This window comes from Carettochelys insculpta, chromosome 1 (genome assembly GCF_033958435.1).
Source record: "Carettochelys insculpta isolate YL-2023 chromosome 1, ASM3395843v1, whole genome shotgun sequence".
NCBI lineage: Eukaryota > Metazoa > Chordata > Testudines > Carettochelyidae > Carettochelys > Carettochelys insculpta.
In genome coordinates, this window is record NC_134137.1 from 121065655 (window position 1) to 121084669 (window position 19015).

The 19015-nt window shown below is 46.6% G+C and overlaps 1 protein-coding gene across 1 annotated transcript in view; it reads left to right on the forward strand.

The window, feature by feature from the left end:
- Positions 1-19015, forward strand: part of TMEM255B (transmembrane protein 255B) — a 124453-nt gene that overhangs the window by 50502 nt on the left and 54936 nt on the right. The window contains exon 4 of the mRNA XM_074983209.1: positions 6727-6816. Within this exon, the coding sequence (XP_074839310.1) occupies positions 6727-6816 (90 nt within the window). The remainder of the gene's footprint in view (positions 1-6726; positions 6817-19015) is intronic.

A 19015-nucleotide genomic window follows, 5' to 3' on the forward strand; every position in this document is an offset into this window, starting at 1 on the left:
TTCTTACAGTAGCTGCTTTTTAAATAACTTAGAAAACACTATTGTAAATGAAAACTAAGCTATCACCAAGTAAGGTTTTTGGGACCTAATGCATGATCATCATCATTGTCCTCTATGCCTACTGGCATGCAGGGCAGCAACAAAGGTTTTCCATAGTGGAGGACCTACTTTGTGATAGGGGTACCTATGTGAACTTTCCAAACAGAGGACACCCCAGAGAGAGAGTGCATGTGTATTAGTATGTACTAATACAGTGTGTTATAGTGTATATACAGTACATTAATACAACGTGAGTTGGTGGATATGATACAGATACACTTCCTTCCAGGGGTGTTCTCTTTTTTGAACATTCAAATATAATAATCCTAATTTGTGACTTAGGCTCCCAAATGCAAAGGGAGTCTGAGGTTAGGTTAAAGTTGCAGATGGGCATAGCTGAGTATATGTTGCTGCTGGATTCTGCTGATACAAACCCAGGTACAGACTCTCCAGAGAAACAAGTTCTCCGAGAGGAGGGAGATGGCAGTATTTGAAAGTATCCAAAGCCTCCCCTCCACTGAAAGGCACATGGTGGCCACTGAAGTCTCAAAAATGAGTGGTGGCGATGGCCTGCAGAAGTGGTGGCCAGGACAACTGGGGAATACTCTGAGCATGTATCTCCCTAGCAGCTTCCATGAATGAGGCTGCTCTGTCCTTTATTTGTCCTTGTATTGATTTCAGGTTTCAAGGGTTGTCATAGCCGGGAGTGGTAGTAGGGATAAGCTCCCACTATCTATAAAATGCTCCCAGGGCGTGCATCTCCAATAGCCTCTGACAACCGAAGTCCAGCTCCTGGCCTTCACGTGTGGCTTAGTTTCTAAGCCCGGCAAAGCTGTTTGCACTGACAGGAGAAGGGGCAAAGGTGGGTGACTGGTGCCTTAAAACCAGCTGCTTCGGGCAGATGGGGCTCATCAGCCTGGGAAGGCCGCCCACCTAGGAGAAGGAAACTCTGATGTAAAACCTCCACTGCCTTGTGGCAATACCTAGTCATGGGAAAGGCTTCTGGAGTAAACCCTGAGGAAAAATCCGGAGATGGAGCCCCCTAAGGCAGTTTGAGGTTGTGCTCAATCTCACTCTGGCAGCTCCTGCGACGACATCGGTGCCAAGCTGTACTGGCTTTTGCTTTTCCCTTGGATTACATCAGTGGCGTGGAGAGGGGGAACCTGCTGCTGGGCATCAGCTGGTTCTTCAAACTTACTTGCCCAGGCCTGCGCCCTGGAGAGGACACTCCAGCATCGCTTTCTGAGCGGTGACACAACACAGGAAGCAGCAGTTACCGGTATTAAGCCACTGCACTCGACTGGCATAGAGTGAGGCGCCAGGGGTTGCTTCCGATGGTGGGAGAGGTCTTTGGATCTCTTTGGGCAGCTACCGCCCGCCTCAAACTGGGCAGCCCCCAGCCAAGGAGGTGCTGCCTCGCCACGGTTCTCTTGCTCCACTGGGTGTGTGGGGCTTAGGGAATCACCGACAGGTGGATCATTAACCTTACACCAGGCAAAGCAAACAAGCAACAAAATAATCCAGCCTTCAGGCTGAGCACATGGAATGTAAGAGCCATGACTCCGGGCCTTACGGAAGACCTACAGAGCATTAGTAACCCCCGGAAGACAGCAGTCATTAACAACGAGCTGAGAAGACTGCGGATGGACATTGTGACCCTCCAGGAAACAAGGCTATCGTCCTCTGGATGTCTCAGGGAGAAGGAATTTTCCTTTTTCTGGCATGGGAAGCCTCCAGAAGAGACCAGGGAACACGGTGTTGGCTTCACAATCAGAAACAGCCTACTTGGCTCAGTCATACCACCAAATGTGGGAACTGAGAGAATGCTGAAAATCCAGCTTCAAACATCAGTGGGCATGGTCAACATCTTCAGCATCTATGCGCCTACTTTAACTTCTGCCCAGGAAGTTAAGGACAAGTTCTATGATGAACTTAGCATTGCCATCAGTGAGGTACCTTCCCATGAGCTGCTATTCATCCTTGGCAACTTCAATGCCAGAGTTGGCAGCGACCACCACAGCTGGCCATCCTGTCTGGGACGGTTTGGAACAGGGAAGATGAATGAAAATGGACAGCGCCTCCTTGAACTCTGCTCCCAACGTGACCTCTGTGTAACCAGTACCTTATTCAACATCAAACCCCAGCGCAAAGTTTTGTGGTGACACCCAAGATCGAAACATTGGCACCAGCTTGACCTCGTCCTCACCAAACGCAGCTGTTTAGGTAATGTCAGAGTGACACGTAGCTACCACAGCGCAGACTGTGACACTGACCATTTGCTCGTGTGTAGTAAGGTGCACATCCAGCCGCGAAGATTCTTTTGCTCCAAAAAGGAAGGGAGGCTGCGCATTGACACTGGCAAGACTTGTGACCCTTCAAAAGTATGCGAGTTTGTCCAAGCACTTGAAGAGGCCTTGCCCCGCCCAGATGACACTGATATCAGCAAGAGATGGGAACAACTATGGGACACTATCTATAAAACTGCAATATCTACCTTTGGGAAGAAGACAGTCAAGTCTGCTGATTGGTTTGAAGCCCACACTGAAGTGCTGACACCCCGATTGAGAAGATGAGACAGGCACTGGCTGCGTACAGGTCCTCTCCCAGTGAGGTGAACCTGCAGGCGTTCCGGTCTGCTCGGAGACAAGTGCAGCAGGTTGCTTGGCGGTGTGCCAGTGATTACTGGCTCCAACTCTGCTCCAAGATTCAGCAGGCCGCGGACACTGGTAACATGCGAGGAATGTACGATGGGATCTTGAAGGACAGAACCAAGCAGATGGAACGCTGGGTGGAACACTACTCACAGTAGTACGCCAGAGAGACCGTAGTTACAGAGAGAGCCCTGAATGCCATGAAGCCTCTGCCCACCATGACTGAACTCGATGCTGAGCCCACCTTGGAGGAACTCAGCAACGCGCTAAAAGCACTTTCTTCTGGAAACAGGGAATGAAGGAAGCTCTTGTTATGTATGAAACTACCTTGGTGAAGGAAGTGGAAGACAGGAGAGCCCTCAGGAAGATCCATGCCCGTGATACCAGAGCGACATCTGCCTACTGCTGCTCACAGCGCGGAAAGGACTGCCACTCCCACATTGGATTGCACAGCCACAGAAGACACTGCTCCAATCAGTCCAACTGGGGCACAAACCTATGATCCCTCAGGATCGAAGGATGCCTACTATTGATTTCACATGTGATGGAAGTTCTGGGAATTACATGTGGTCTTGGCATGACTGATGCATCAGCCTTGTAATACTTCTGTAACGTGTTTTTAGGTGATGAATTATGTGCTTGGAGGATGACGCTCAGTGGTAGAGTTCTCAGTGGGTCACAGGCAAGCCACAAGTCTACTGAGCCCAAATACTTAATCAAGAATAAGCAACCATTACTGAGAGACCAATTCTTATGCCAGACACTCTGCTTGTTAAGAAAAGGGCGACACTGGCCCTTCTGATCCGTGAATAATGTCCTTAACTGATTTTTAATTACAGTCTTAATGAGATAACTGAAATCAAGTATGGAACTCCAGTTAGGAGACTAGTAAAATGAGAATCAGCAGTTGCAGATTATTATTGTCATATATATATGGTTGTAGCAACCAGATGTGCTAGGCATCCTTCAGTCTGCATACACTATGGACCTTTGCCCTGCCAGAAAAAGGTGTAGTCCTTTTCCTTTAGGGATCTTTAAGCTGCGAGTCGTGTCTCCTCCAAAGTGGCGATGTCAACTTGGAGCCTCTTCAGTTCCTCATTGATGACAGCGGTCTTTTGGGTGTCGCTGTTGTCCTGAAGATCTTCAGTCGAACTGGTACATTCCAACAAACAAGCTTGAAACTTTGATGATTTCCTTTTCTTAATAATTTTCTTGTTGGTTTGTCTGGTGCTCATTTCAGTCACTTGTCAGGTTTGGGAACCTTAAGCCTCATGCACCCAGTAAGGCAAGTGAACTGTGGCAAGACAGTACCCTACTGGCTGGGGGCTGCCCAGCTTAAGGTGGATGGTGACTGTCCAATGAGATGCGATGATCTCTCCCACCATTGGAAGCAACCCCTGGCGCTCATTCTCTACGCCAATCGAGCAAGAGCTTATAACCAGTATCTGTTGCCTCCTGTGTTGGTTCAATGCTGTAAAGCGATGCTGGAGTTCCTCTCCAGGCGTGAGCTTGGGCAATTTTTGTGGAGACTCTGGGCTGCCCAGACATAAGGCCCCCCCTCTTGGCTTTACTGATATAGTCCAAAGGAGAGGATAACCTCTACGTTTGGTACAGCTCAGCTGTAGGAGTTGCCGGGACAGTGCCAGAAGCTGACGCAGAACTGCCTTAGGACTCCCCTCCAGATTTGCTGTCAGGGTTTACTCCCTTAGCCTTGCTCCTTCCCAGGATAACCCACAAGGCAATGGGGCATCTTCCTCCTCCTCTACAGGAGTTGTTGATTTGCAGCACCACACCTCCTGGTCCGCTGTTGAGACTGTGCATTAGAAGGGAGAAGGAACAAGCCCCTCCATAAGGTCGGTATGTGAGACAGACCAGACCCCCCTCACTGTGTTTCGCCTGTGAGCTGACGCAGTTGCCCAGGGGATGGCGTCACTGTAATGCACAACAGCTGCTGGGAGCCAAGAGCGAGAGTTGAGTGGTGGGTGAGGACCAGTGCTTCCATCCGCCTGAAGAGGCTCAGCTGCCGGAGAGTCAAAGGTACTACTTCTACCCCAGACACCCCATATCCCCCAACCAGATGTGCTAGGCATTACAAAACACATAGGAAGAAAGACTGTTCCCCGGTTGCTGCTCTAATGTGCTCTCCTTTTACCTTGCCTATCAGATGATTTAGATTCAGACTGAGTAAGAGACTTGGGAGAGAGCAGAGGGAACAAAACCCATAGGCACTTCAAGGATGCTTATTTCAATGAAAGTCTTTAAAGGCAGAGGATTCCGTGATAGTGAGAATAAGGATCAACATGATTTCCCCTGTTCCTTGCTGTTACTATGAGGGGGGAGGTTAGTCTCTGTTGGAGTTACATGGGCGGGAAGCTAACCTTAAGTAATAAAACCCAAAGCCACACCCCACTGTACTTTAGGAATAAAGACTGATCCTTCAGACTTTTGCAAATGCTTAACTTTAGGTTCTCTGAGCAGTCCTGTTTAGATCAAGGGTTCTCTTCTAAATACACAGAGGTAAGTAGGTTCAGGGTCAAGGTGAGAAGGTTGTTGGGATAAGTAATGGTTTAAGGTATAGTAATTGACTTAGGTGGCTTAAAATGTTGGGAGGGTGTTTTTAAAAGCACAAACTGCCATAGTTCCTTTTCTTATACTCTGTCTCCCAGCTGATCCAGAACTTCTTACCAACCAGTCACGCGTCAGCATCTCTACTGACCTTATCTACATACCCATTATTGTTGCAGTTGAGTATTGAGATGTAGTGTACACATGTAAATGATGTGCTGTAACATTTAATTGCAGTGTATTAGGGTACTTCAAAGTTGAGATATTTTGATGCTATCTTGTTCTTGTATTGATTTAAATAAAGAAAATGCTTCTCTTCTACACAGAAGATCGACCCTGAAAGGGTTGATCTTCCAGAGTTCAGTTTCGTGTGTCTGGTGGAGATGTGCAAAATCAGTCACTCTGGGGTCGTTAGTTGACCCCGTACCCCTCCTTATCGTGCAGAGTAAGGGAGGATGATGGGAAAAATGCTCCTGCTGACCTCCCTCAATGAAGACAGTCATGTGATTTCCAATATGTTGAGTCTAGCTATGCTATTGCCATAACAAGAATTGCCTATCTAAAATCAGCTTATTCCCCTACTATAGACCTGGCCTTTTCGTGCATTCAGAACATCTGTAAGTGCTGGGAAGTGTTTAAACAAACTCCAGCAGAAGGGAGGTGATTCCAGGCTGGTTGGAAAACCTGGTAACTAATGGGGAGGAAGGAAGCATGGAATATATCATTAGCCACAGGAAAAGCTACTTCATCAGAAGGGTGGTGAAGCACTGAAATGCGTTGCCTAGAGAGGTGCTGGAATCTCCATCCCTAGAGGTTTTTAAGTCCCAGCTTGACGTAGTCATGGTTGGGATGACTCAGTTGGGGTTGATCCTGCTTGGGACAGGGGGCTGTACTCGACGACCTCTTGAGGTCCCTTCCAGCCCTGTGATTCTACGATTCTATGATTCCTCTAAGGGAAAAAAGGATTAGTTAGCTGGTAGGTGGAGCAAAAGCTTTCTTACAGTTGACAGATGTGCCTTTGTCTGGTTGTTAGCTTGTTGCACAGTTCTTATTTGCACAAATGAATTGCTAGTGCTGTAACAAAGCTGCACAGATTTGGATGAGCAGCAGGGATGTGGCTCTTTGCCATACTCCCTATAGGGACTGCTGCTGGTTTATCTGATATGCTTAATTTTGGAGAAATCATCATTGAATTTAATAGCTCATAGCAGGCTTTTTAAATTTTTAATGGGAAGATTTTAGTTTTTCCAACAGACTGAGTTGTATGTCAACTCAGAGGTGCTGGCGGCAGCAAAGATTTCTGCCTTGTTGCCCTATGCTACTGGTATTTGCACAACATTGAGGCAAAGTGGATGATTACATTCACACAAGTGGCATGTCCCTCCTTCTAGTTTGCCAGAGCAATTTGTTGTACAGTTGTGTGTCAAGAATTGCACTGAACAAGTGGTTAAATCTGCTTTTCTTTTTCTAGCTGGTAGCATCCATCGTCTTCATCAGCTTTGGAGTGGTAGCAGCATTCTGCTGTGCAATAGTAGATGGAGTCTTTGCAGCACGACATATAGTAAGTATGGCCCGTAGTATTTTTTTCTGTTGATTCAGAATGCTCATGAGACTTGTAATAGGTAATATTTTCTTCTGGGTTATAAGTGATGTTTTACTTACTTGGTAGCTCTTCTTGTTGGAGAAATGATATATTTATTGAAGATCATCACGTTCTTTCGCAGAAAACCAATAGGAAACCCCCATCAATACTGAAACTTAGAGATGCTTCCAGGAGTGTTTTCAAGTCTATGTGAATTTCAACTAGCAAGGAAAAGTTAAATGATACAATGACAGGAGCTCACCGACTAGTTCCTGCTTAGGAAAGTAAGGATATTTCAGGCTCTCCAAAGCTTTAGTTCATTATTCAGAGCTCCAGACATACAGAAGCACTATGCATGGCCACTTAGCATGTGGAACAGTCCGGATTTCACTGTGTTATAGGGCAGGGGTGAGCAAACTTTTTATGTCGGGTCCCACTTTTCATCTGTGTAGTTAGCAGGGCCACCCCAACCTGTCTAATGTATTCCAGACTGATGGAAATTTCAGCTACGTTCATATGAAAAAAAAACCCAACCCTTTTGACATGTGTAAGAAAATAAGTGTGTAGAATGTAAAAACTTCATTAATAGGAAAATAAATGTGAATACACATATGTAAAATGGTAATATATTTAAACATTTCTAATGAGATGGATGAGCCTGAGACCCAGCTGCCAATGGTGCCGGGCCCCCCTTACAAAATTGCAACCCCCGACACTTTGCTCTCCCCTGGTTTAGGGCACATAGTGTTCAAAGCAGCCATAGTACATCATGTCTTAGCACAGGGGTAGATTTACCCCAGTCTCTTTCATGAAAGGCTGTGGAATACAGCAGAGGAAGAGAGATCATGTTGATGCAGAAGAAGATAGACAATAAGGCCATGGTTAGAGATGAAGGGAATGGAAAGTTGTCTGGGGAGCGCCTACCAAATGACAACCCCAATCTAACCTACTCCCAACTGCCTAATTCTTCAGCCACCAGAGTGACAAGCATCTTCAGTCCATCTTACAAAAGCCCCATGCAGCTCCTTGGTCCTCACTCTGAAAGGACCCTGTCCTCCTTCCGCCCCAAAAACCTCACAACTGTGTTTACATCAGTAGTCCATTTATTTGATCATTATTTCATAGAACATTTTCATTTGTTACTGCAGCATCTGGAAGCCCCAGTCACAGAGCAGGACCACACAGTGCTAGGTGCTGTAAAAAACACAAAGCAAAAAAGCATTCCCTGTTCCCACATAACTTACAGTCTGAAATAGGAGATAGGAGATGGATGCTGACGAACTATGGGGTTATCTGAATATCCTGGTTCACATGCTGACTTTTATCTGTCTTGTTATTTAACTTTGTATTTTTAAATTCCCTTGAAAACATGGAAATCAAGCACAGAAATCTAGGTTAATGCATTTATCTGACTGACATTTCAGGTCTGTAAATGTGAGGAATTGCAACGTTAACATTTTTAAGAGAAATGCCATTCAGATAACTTGCACACAACATAACTTATTAGCTAAAATAGACCCTCATATTCACTGCTGCAAAATTTTATGCAACTGATTTCCCTCGGACTTACAGTGGAATAACTTATTGGTGGTTCCTGATATTTAGTGGTGGAGCAAGTTGAGAGTATGACTAGGATGCTTTCCCCTTCTCATTATTTCATCAACTGGATGCACTTCTGGCTGAATCTTTTTTGTTGAAAAATGCAGATTTGAGCCCCCTGCAACATTTAGTGAACCCCTGTCCATTCTGGTGAATTGTTTTGGTTAAAAAAATAAGTGAAAATATTTATAAATGTTGACATGATTCACTTTAGTGTGTTTCAGATTAGAGTCACCAACCCGAGGAAGAGGTGGTGGCAGTAGTCCCTTTACACTCAGTAGCCGAGGGCACATATCTGGGATGTGGTTTGAAACCCTGCTCTTGGGTAGGGAATTAAACCCACATCTGTCATATCCAGGGTGAGTGCCTGACCACTGGGATAGTGGGTTTTTTGGAATGGGTTTCTCTGTCTCTCCTACTGAAGCTGTTCTACTTCATATGAATGATTAAATTTTCATTGGAGCAGGAGCTAGAATCCTGGCTGTCTCAAGTGAATGCCCAGACCACAGACTATAGAGCTTCTCTGATTATTATTCTAAATAAAAATAGTACTTGGAGAGGAAGAGGAATTTCAGCAATGTATATTTTAAAAAAATACTTGTGGTTATTACATAATCTGAGTTAGTCACCTTTTCTCGGGGTTGGTTGGTATTATATTTCAGCTGTGTATCTCAGCTGAAGGTGAGTTATATTCATTAAATATGATGATGATGATGATGTGACTTGTCTATGAGCTTTCAATTTGTCCTGAGCAATGATGCCACATGCTGTATTGTTTTCCTGGAAATATTGTAACTCCGGGGTTAATATTCTCTTTCTGGGTTTTCTTACTGTTCTGGGGAAGTACTAAAGTGCTCCAAGTGAGGACAGCTGTGCTGACCAGTGTGTTGCAGAGGGGAAGGCCATCTTCATTTGGTCTGGAAATAGAAGCAATGCAGAGTACGATTCCCCTCCTGTCCTGTGTGTAGTGTTGCAGGTAGCTGGCACAAGGAAGCAGTTTATACCTAGTTACTCCCTGGTGTCTGGGTATAGGACAGAACATGATCTGGCCTAAACTGAACATCAGCTCTCAGTTTTTTGAGACCCTTTTGCTCTTCCATATATTTTGGATCTATCCTATTTATGATATGGCTTCTTTATCGTCTCCGATTTCTTTTCAAATCATTCAGAGGAATAATTCTGTTATTAAAACAGATATCCTATGAATCATACGGTCATGTACGGAGCACGATCTACACACATGTTGATGGGGCAGATTGTTAGCACTCTGTAACCAGTTTATGTGAAATCTGCCAGTAGGTATAGTGTAGAATTCAATTTAACATCATGAGATGTGTATTTTTATTGTTTATTCTCTGACTCAATCCTCATTTTGAAAAAATGACCATTGTGTATGTATGCAAAAGTGTGTGCAACCCATCAAGATACAAAAGTTAAACAAAGAATGTCACCTTCTCTGATGCATAGTATTACGTCTGAGTCCATTGTGCAGGCAAAATCTCCAGCACAGGGACAAATAACGGCCAGTAAATGTTTCTAAGTGCTTGCTTAGTCATTCTTCACTCTCTTGCCTTTCAGCTCCCTGCAGTTACTTCAGACATCTGCTCCAGAAACTACATTGCTTCCTTATCTTAGTCAAATAATAATATCATGTTACTATGTGTGTCTGCTTTCATATCTGAAGAACAAATGTCTCTAAATAATACCCACCATTTATATTCTTCCCATGTTTATCAAAGTACAAATATCTGCATGCCTCTTTCTGTCCTGGCATGCCCTTGGAGTGGCCTTGTTCACACATGGCTGTGAAGTAGAAAGGGGAGTTCTGACGGCACACTCTGAGGCTAGACATTCAAAGGTTTGTCACAATGTAATATCAAGACATGAGATCGTTGTGTTGCCACGAAGAGACGGTTCATAGCAGTCCTGGGTGTAATTCAGAATCCAGCAGGTGAGTGACTTAAGCCAATTAAGTTGCAGGTGTCCTCTCCTCAGTGCAGGAAGCTCAACAGTGGTGGATAAAATACAGACATTATTGAGAGCGTAAGTGTCCCTGAGATTTATTCTAAAATGAAACGAGGCAAATTCAGCCCCGGCCTGAAAACCTTCAGGGAAATCAATGACATTTATGCTGTTTGCCTATTTACAGCAAATATGAGTTTGATCCATTTGACTTTCTCATATAGCACAGTGAAAAGACTTATTTAATAATGAGAGATCATGCAAAACTTATATGTTAGATGGTGACTTTGATTCCATTCTCAGGGCATGTTTTTACTACTGGATGGATCAATAGGCAACAATTGATCCAGTGGGGGATTGTTTTATAGCATGTAGTACAGACACAATAAATCGACTACCAAACACTCTCCCATCAGCACTCTGCACCAGGAAAAGAGTAAGCAGAGTTGACAGGAGAGTGTCAGCCGGTGACTTACAGCTGTGAAGACACTGCAGGAAGCAGACCTAAGTACTTCACCTTCAGCTATGTTATTCATGTGGCTGAAGTTGCACAACTTAAGTCAACAGCCCACTGTGGTGTAGAGAACATCCTAGCTGCCTAACTCTGGGTTCAAGAACTTAATCTGGGAGGGAGAAATAAGGTGACAGAACATGTAACTTTACTGGCCGCTAAAGTCTAGAGAGAGTGGCTGGTCATTCCTAGGCTGTCTCATGTGCGTATCAAAGGAAGATACAGCAAATAGCCTACATTTGTCTCTGTTGTGTGAATAATTCTTTAACCTCCCCCATTTTACGCACAGAATTTCTTCTTCTAGCCAGGGGCCTTCACGGTGTTTTAATACTGTTCCATCACAGGATATTGCTGGTAGTTCTCGTAGTGTATCTGTGTCACACTGCTCAGCAGGGGCAGTGTGTGCAGGAGGGTGCATGTGGAAGCATGCTAGACCTCTACAAATGCCACATGGGGGAGGGTTAGGCCCTCCAAAGGGTTGGAGGGGGGCAAAGCGGGCTGTTTGCCCAGGGCCTGACATTTGAAAGGGGCCTGGAGCTCCGGCTGCCGCTGCTGCCAATATAAGAGGCCCCTTTGAAATGCCAGAGCTGCGCTGTGCACCACTCCAACTATGGCTCTGAGGGAGTGCGAGGAGGGGGCCAGGGCTGACTGCCCTAAGCCACCTTGCCCCCGGGCCCACGGTGGCTGTCAGACCTGCTGGGGAGGGGCACGGGCCCGGCAGCTGGTGGAACCAGAGCCTCTGTTCTTCAAGCCACACTGCCTGGCTGCTGCACTCTCCCAGGCAGCCTCCAAGCCAAGCTGCTTGATGTGGCGCTGCAACAGAGGGATAGAGTCACCCACCACCCGCAGTGATGGGATGGGTAGAGCCTGGGACAGCACAACAGCGTTCTCCTCAATCGCAGGCACCCTCTGAACATGCTACCTGGCATGCTGCCCAGTGTGCTGCAGTGCATGGAGGGGAGGGCGTGGGTGGCCGCACTCACCCAGGCAGACTGGGATGGTGTGTGCTGCAAGGTGCAATGCCGTGGGACAGACACCCCCACCCCAGGGAATGTGGGGTTGGGAAGGGATGGGATGGGGAGAGCATGGAGTGGCACAGGGGTAGGGAGGTCCCATGGCACCCTTTGACTGGGGCACCCTTTGTGTCCCTCCCCGCTTGTGTCTCTGCTACTCACTTATACCTCAGCTATGGTTTGGCTGCTATAGTTTAAGAATTAGTTATGGACTTTTGATCCAAGCTTTCCTCTCTGCAAAGAGAGGCCAAAATCTTGGCCTGCAGAAAGGACTGCTGTCTCTGTGACACTGCTCCCTTCCCCCACCCCTCCACCCCAGCCATTCCTCAGGGTTTCCATGCATGTGAAAGAAGCTGGGGATTTGGGAGACAGGCTCAGGGCAGGTGAGAGAACCACTCTGTTTAGCTGTTTACTCATCCCTCCAACCCATGAGGATTCCAACCCAAGCTTAGCAAAGCTTTGGTTGGCATTAGCTGGTCAAGTTCTATGTCTGTCTCGAGGAGGGGTCTCTGACTGGTAGAGGAGCTGCTAATAGCATGGCTTCAGGAGAGAGACCAGCACCAGGTGAATCCAGGAGGGCAGTTGAGAGGTACAGGGCTTCCACACAGATTACGTTAATCTCCATTGAAGTCTCCTGGTTGGACAGGCTGAGCCCCTTTCCATTTCAATAGAGAAGGGGTCTGTCATGAGTGAATACCTGTAAAGGGTTAACAGGGGGCTCAGTAGAGGGCAGTCAAGCAAGTCAATGGGAGGAAGAGAAACTCTTTTAGATTGAGAACAGTTGCAGTCTGTGGGGTCTGTGTGTGGCTGCAGAGGAGACAGAGAAATGATTGCTCCGAAGCAGCTGGAATGAATCCAGTAAGTATCCTAGCCATCTCATAATCAGCCATAGATATGTAAGTAGAAGGGAACTGTGTAGTTGCGATCAGGTTGTTATTTTGCAATTGGGTTGGAGTTGCTCTGGTTAAAGATTTCTTTCCCTTGTACTCTAACTTCTTAGCTGAATCCCAGAGAAGTAGTTCTCTGTGCTGCAACCAAAATCTGTGAGTGTTTTCTTTTGTTTTGTGAATGAATTACTTTTTTTAAGGCAATGATTTGCTCCCTGTGTCCTAGAGAAGGGTCTATGTATATTCATGCCTTAGACTGAAAGGTCAGCTATCAGATTGCAGCTCTTCTAAGGGAAGGTTAAGAGCTGGGGGGTTATCCCACAGGGAGACATCACAAATGCATCTTCCTGGGTTAAAGTTTTTTTTTTTTCACTTGGATGGTTGCAGCTACCCTCCCCCGCAGGGTCAGGGAATCTGTGACCCTGGGGAGTTTTAAAAACAGAACCTTTATAGGCAAAGGTATATTTAAGGTTTGGCAGGCCCCCACTTTCTGCACTTGGAGTGTCAGAGTGGGGAGGCAGCCCTGACTGGGTCTCACAAGAAAACCATGGGAGGAAGTGCCACAAGCAGAAACTTGACATGTCCAGTCACCTGTGCAGAAATGAGGTGGCAGAAAGTGAGGGCATTCAAACCGTTTTTTTTAAACGATCCAAAGTTGTGAAATACTATGGCTGCGGTAGGGCCTGAGGGTGGGGAAGGGTAGAATTAAGATCATAGAGTAGCCTGGTTCAGAACTCCAACAAATAGCCCTTCACACCAATTAATAATGTGTCCCCTATTTGTCTTTCATTCATGACTTAATCAAAGTAGAAAGAGAGGGAAATAAGGCAAATAAATCACCATATTCTAATCCTTGTCAGTTAGTGCCTGATTCTGAATATAGAGAACTTTCTTGTCCAGTTTCTCTTGCTTTTTTCAAAGCTGTAGATGAAATCATAAAGTACTTTATCCGCTTTTCCTTCCTCTTAAAAAAAAGACATAAAAATGACAAAATCCTACATAGAAGGGGGCATTCTTCAGAAACGATATATTTAAATTATTTAACACTCATTTAAAAACACTTTACTTAATAGAAAGCTCTGAAGCAAAGCACTTATAAAATTAAAGACACTGAAGTAAAACTATTTCCATTTAAAATGGCACTAGCTCATTTGTGAAATAATAGTGCAGATGTAATTTACGGTGTAAGGTTCATTTCAGCACTAATCCATTCAACTGCACTCTTCACCTTAAAAAAGGATAGGGAAAAGACTAGAATCAAATTAAACAAATCAAAGCCACAAGTAATGTGCAGTGATGTTATTTCAGAAAAATACAGAGAGTGCAGTAACCCATTATCTGCAAATCACATTTCAGTGAGGCATATTGTTACCTAGCAGCAGAGTAGAGCCCTGATTGTGCAAACATAATTGTCATTCTGGGTCAAAGAAATGGTCCATCTAGCTCAATAACCCTGTCTTTGACAGTGGCCAGTACCAGTACTTCAGGGTGACTGTACAAAGTGGGGCAATTAGAATGATTCACCCCAGGCTTCCCCTTCTAGCATCTGGCAGTTGGAGGCTAGGTTGCCAAAATCCTGGGGTTGCATCCTTGATTATCATGGCTGATAGACCGTGATGGACCCATCCTTCCATGGACTTCTGTATTTCGTTTCTGAGCCCAGTTATACTTGTAGGCTTCATCTGCACTACAACATAATATCAAAAGGCGAACTTCCGGAAGATATCTTCTGGAAGATTGGCTTTGGAAAGAGCACGTCTACACACAAAAAGCAGAGCGAGCCTTTGATTCGGTCTTTCGAAAGACCAGTCTGCTCTTTCGAAAGAGAACGTCCCCACAGCTACAGGCGCTCTTTCGAAAGAGCAGGCCAGGAAATGCTGCGGACGGGGTTGCATGGCAGACAAGCCCTTCCAGGCCCTGTAGCCAGCCACTCCCTTAAAGGGTCCCTCACAAGCACCCCTCCCGTGAACACGCTGAGAGCCCCTTTGCCACACGCTGCACTGTAGACCCAGGGCACAGAGCAAAGCCATTGTGCAGACCTCCACGGATCCCCTGCATGGATCCCTCCATGGATCCTGATGGGGATGTCTCTGACAGTGTGGTCCAATTGCTGGCCACGGTGGTCCTTGCTGCCCTGTACCTCCTCTGGCAGCTGACCCCTCCCAACAGGGTCCTCCAGACCCTCATCATGTCTCCCTGTGCGATCTGGCACCTGTGGAGCTTCCCCACCAGCACTGAGTGGTGGGGCTGGCTTGTGATGGGTGACTGGGACGACTGCTGGCTTCACAACTGGATGACAAAGCGGGCGTTTCTGGAGCTGTGTCTCTGGCTCACCCCCATCCTTCAGCACCCTTGGAGAAGTGGGTCGCCATCACCATATGGAAGCTGGCCACCCCAGACAGCCACTGCTCAGTTGGTCACCCATTTTGGGGTGTGTAAGGCCACCGTCAGGGCAGTCCGCATGGAGGTAAGGCATGCTCTGGTCACCCATCCACCACAGGCAGTGGGGAGGGGACTGCTGGGCAAGGGGGACCTTCAGGGACCAGGAAGGGAGCCCTGGAGGGGCAGAGGTATGGGGGCAGAAGCTGGAGATGGGGAGCTCCAAGGCACCCTGCCATTCACTCACCAGTGCGTACACCCTCCATCCCATGCAGGTTGTCAGGGTGATCAACGCTGTGCTCCTACAGAGGGTCATCCATGCTGGGGATCTTGACATTGTATTCACCACGCTGGACTTTCCCAACTGCTTCGGCGTGCTGTATGAGACCCCCCATTGCCATCTGGGCCATGGCCACAGCGCAGGGCAATACATCAATGGAAAGGGGTACCACTCTGTGGTGATCCAGGCCCTTGTGGACGTCAGGGGGTGTTTCATGGATGCGTGTGAAGGCTGGTCCTGGCGAGCCCAAAATGCCCTGGTCTTCTGGAACTTTTGGCTTGGGCACAGGATGCAGGAGGGGACCTACATCCCCCTGTGTGAGCTCCCGGTTGGGGGTTTGACTGTGCCTCCCTACATCATGGCTGATGGTGCCTACCCCCTGCACCCTTGTCTGATGCAACCCTACACAGGATACACGGACCTGAACCATAATATGTTTAACCAGCTCCTGAACCAGGCTCACAACATGGTCAAAGGGGTGTTTGGGCACCTGCAGATGCGCTTTTGGTGCCTCCTCACATGGCTGGAGATTGGCCTCCACAACATGCCTGCCATGGTGGGGGCATGCTGCGCTCTCCACAGTATTGCTGAGAGAAAGCACCCCTGTACCCCTAATTCCAGCACCTGTGATACAGTATCAGTGACCTCATTTGGGTAAAGCATTTTAACCTGACTGCAAGTATATTGGGTTGGGGGAAGCTTCTGAAGACGCACACTTCATATCACTTGTCCCCAGATTAGGTTCAGGTTTCATGCCCAGCCGTGCCAGGTGCCAAGATTCGAGTTTTGATTACAGAGGCAAATTCTCTTAAGCGTTCTCATGACTTCAAGTGCGCTAGAAACATAACAGGTAAATAAGCACAGATCTGGGCCTCTGGTTCTGCCTGTTCTCTGACAATCAGGTTTATATGATAGATTTAAATTTGCTGGCACGGTACCTTATTATTTTTGAAGATAGTCTTTTCAGTTTTGTAATAACATTAGAAGTTTATTTTCTTAATTTCAAATGTCCTGATTTCTTTCTTTCTTTCTTTCTTTCTTCCGGGGGGCAGGGTGATGGAAGGAGATTAAGAGGAAGGAACTGAAATTGAACACTTGATTAGGTAATTTTTGCATTGAAATGAATGTATACAGAAATCAAATTTAAAAAAAAAAGCTATGAAATTCATGCTGATAAAATCGAACTCTTCACTCATGTATGTTAAGATCCCTTTGGGGATCTTGCTGTAGTATCATAAGTGAAAACCAGTACAGTAAACCCTCGATTTAACTGACTAATGGAGGGAAGGGTGTCTGTTAATCCTGAAAGTCCATTAAATCTGAGGGTTTACTGTATGACGGTGCACTAGCCTTCCCCACTCCTCCCAGCTTGAGCCGCCTGCGCTGAAGGCAGAGTGTGGTGGCTCCTCCAGGCTCCGGGAACTCCTCAAGCCACTGTGGGGGACCCAGCGGCAGCTCTGGTGAGTCATCAGCATTTACAGTAGTGTACTTTCTTTGAGGTGGCAAGGGAGGCTGAAGGGGGTTTGCTGTATCGAGGATTTACTGTTTTCCAAAATATTCCAGTCTTTGTGTTCAGAGTTTTTCAGTGAAGACTCTATATATAGTAGTAATGAAACAGATTATAGTAACAGCAAACTTTTTTCCTGACTGTAAGTTCACAGCAGTGTCTAAGACAGGGTTCAGCAACCCCAGCATGGGTGCCAAGAGCGGCATATGAGCCAATTTTCACCAGCACACAAGGCGGGAGCTCAGCCCTGCTCCCCGACTCGCCTGGGCAGCTGGGAGCTTGCTCAAAGCCATGCCGCCTGTGGATGAACAAAAGACCAGCTAATGCCACTAACTGCTACCTAAACGGTAAAGCTCTGCATCTGAAGTTATTTACTGATGAGGCTGTTGTAAGTTGGACTATTAGTGATGTTAAAAAATATCACCGGCTCTCAAACTGTACAGAGAGGTCAAAAGGTCCAATTGCAGCACTCTGCCTTGGAAAGGTTGCTGACCCCTAGTCTAAGATGTGTGTAATTATTTTCCATCTTTCCTCATCCCCCTCCCACGGTCAAGAGTGTGCTGGGAAATGCAATTTCTTCTCTGCTCCGGGGCTAGCTCTCTTGACAGGGAGCTGGCCAAGGATCTACAGCTTCCAAGGTGTATTGGGTTCCCCCATCATGCCCTGCAGGCTTCTCTTGCACAGCACAGCAGGGAGGGAAGCCAGACATGTGGGGGAGGTGTTTGCTCCCTTTCCCCTACCCTCCCAACCAGCATTGGGCCTGACTTAGTATGACTTAGAGCTATGGTGGCCAGCATGCTAGGCTCTAGCTGCATGTGGCTATTTGATTTGGCTGATTGAGTGTGGCTAGTTGACTTGAACAATAAATACATCAGAGGTTTAGGTTAGACATTAGGAAAAACTTCCTAACTGTCATGGTGGTTAAGCACCGGAATAAATTGCCTAAGGAAGTTGTGGAATCTCCATACCTGGAGAGTTGTAAGAGCAGATAAGATAAATACCTATCAGGAATGGTCTAGAGACGCTGGATGGTGCTTGGTCCTGATGTGGGGGCTGGGGACTGGACTTGATGACCTCTTGTGGTCCCTTCCAGTTCTATGGTTCTACGATTATCAGAATGATGTGGCTAGTTCATTAGCGCAGTAGTCACCATAGTGGCTACTGCTTCAGAACTGGTTGGAAAGCATGAACTTAGACAAAGTTTGGCGAAGGTGACTTAGTTTGAACATGGTGGAGGAAGTGCCTGCCACTGATTTTTGTGATTACTGCCCTGCAGTTCTTTATATTTCACAAAGGCAACTTTGGGAAAGATATACTTTGAATAAAAGTTTTTCTCACAAAGAGCTTGTGTCAGTATTATCAGCTGTCTTTGTTCCCTTCAGTCTGTGAAGCTGAGAACTCATCATGGCAAGTGATTTTGCAGCGTGGGAAAACAGGTATGCAGTCAGTCTAGATTATTGTCTTGCCTGCAAGTAGTTGTGTCTCGTTAGAGTACCAGGTAGACCAGGGACTCTCCAGCCTCGGCTCTTTTCTGTTGTCTCAAGGGGTGAGGTGCTGTCATGAGAACTGGGAGAGGTGCCCCACAATTCTCTGTGACATCCAGAGCATTACATGCCCAGATAGGAAGGAAGCTGTAATAGTCACCTTTCATCTGTAACTCTTCTACCAGGTGGAGCCAGCAGGAGCCAGGGCCAGGTTCAATATCCAGCACAGAACCAGCTCAAACCTCCACCCAGTACCCTGGGAAATTGACATGTCACTCTGGGCACCTGTGAGAGGCAATGCTTCCCCATGCACACGCACAAAGTCTGAGTGTGGAAAAGAAAATGTTTATAAATGGAGAGAAGTAATTCAGTGTTAATTTTGGGAAAATGCCACAAACAGGATTCATAATCATAAACCTCGAGTAAAAGACCCACCCTTCTTGTTATTCCTGCTGGCCACCAGCACGCTGCTCTCGCCCTGCCTCTCCACTAGCCAGCTTGCTGGATGCTTGTCAGGCATCTCCGCTGCCACCCTGCTGGCCATCTGCTCACCACT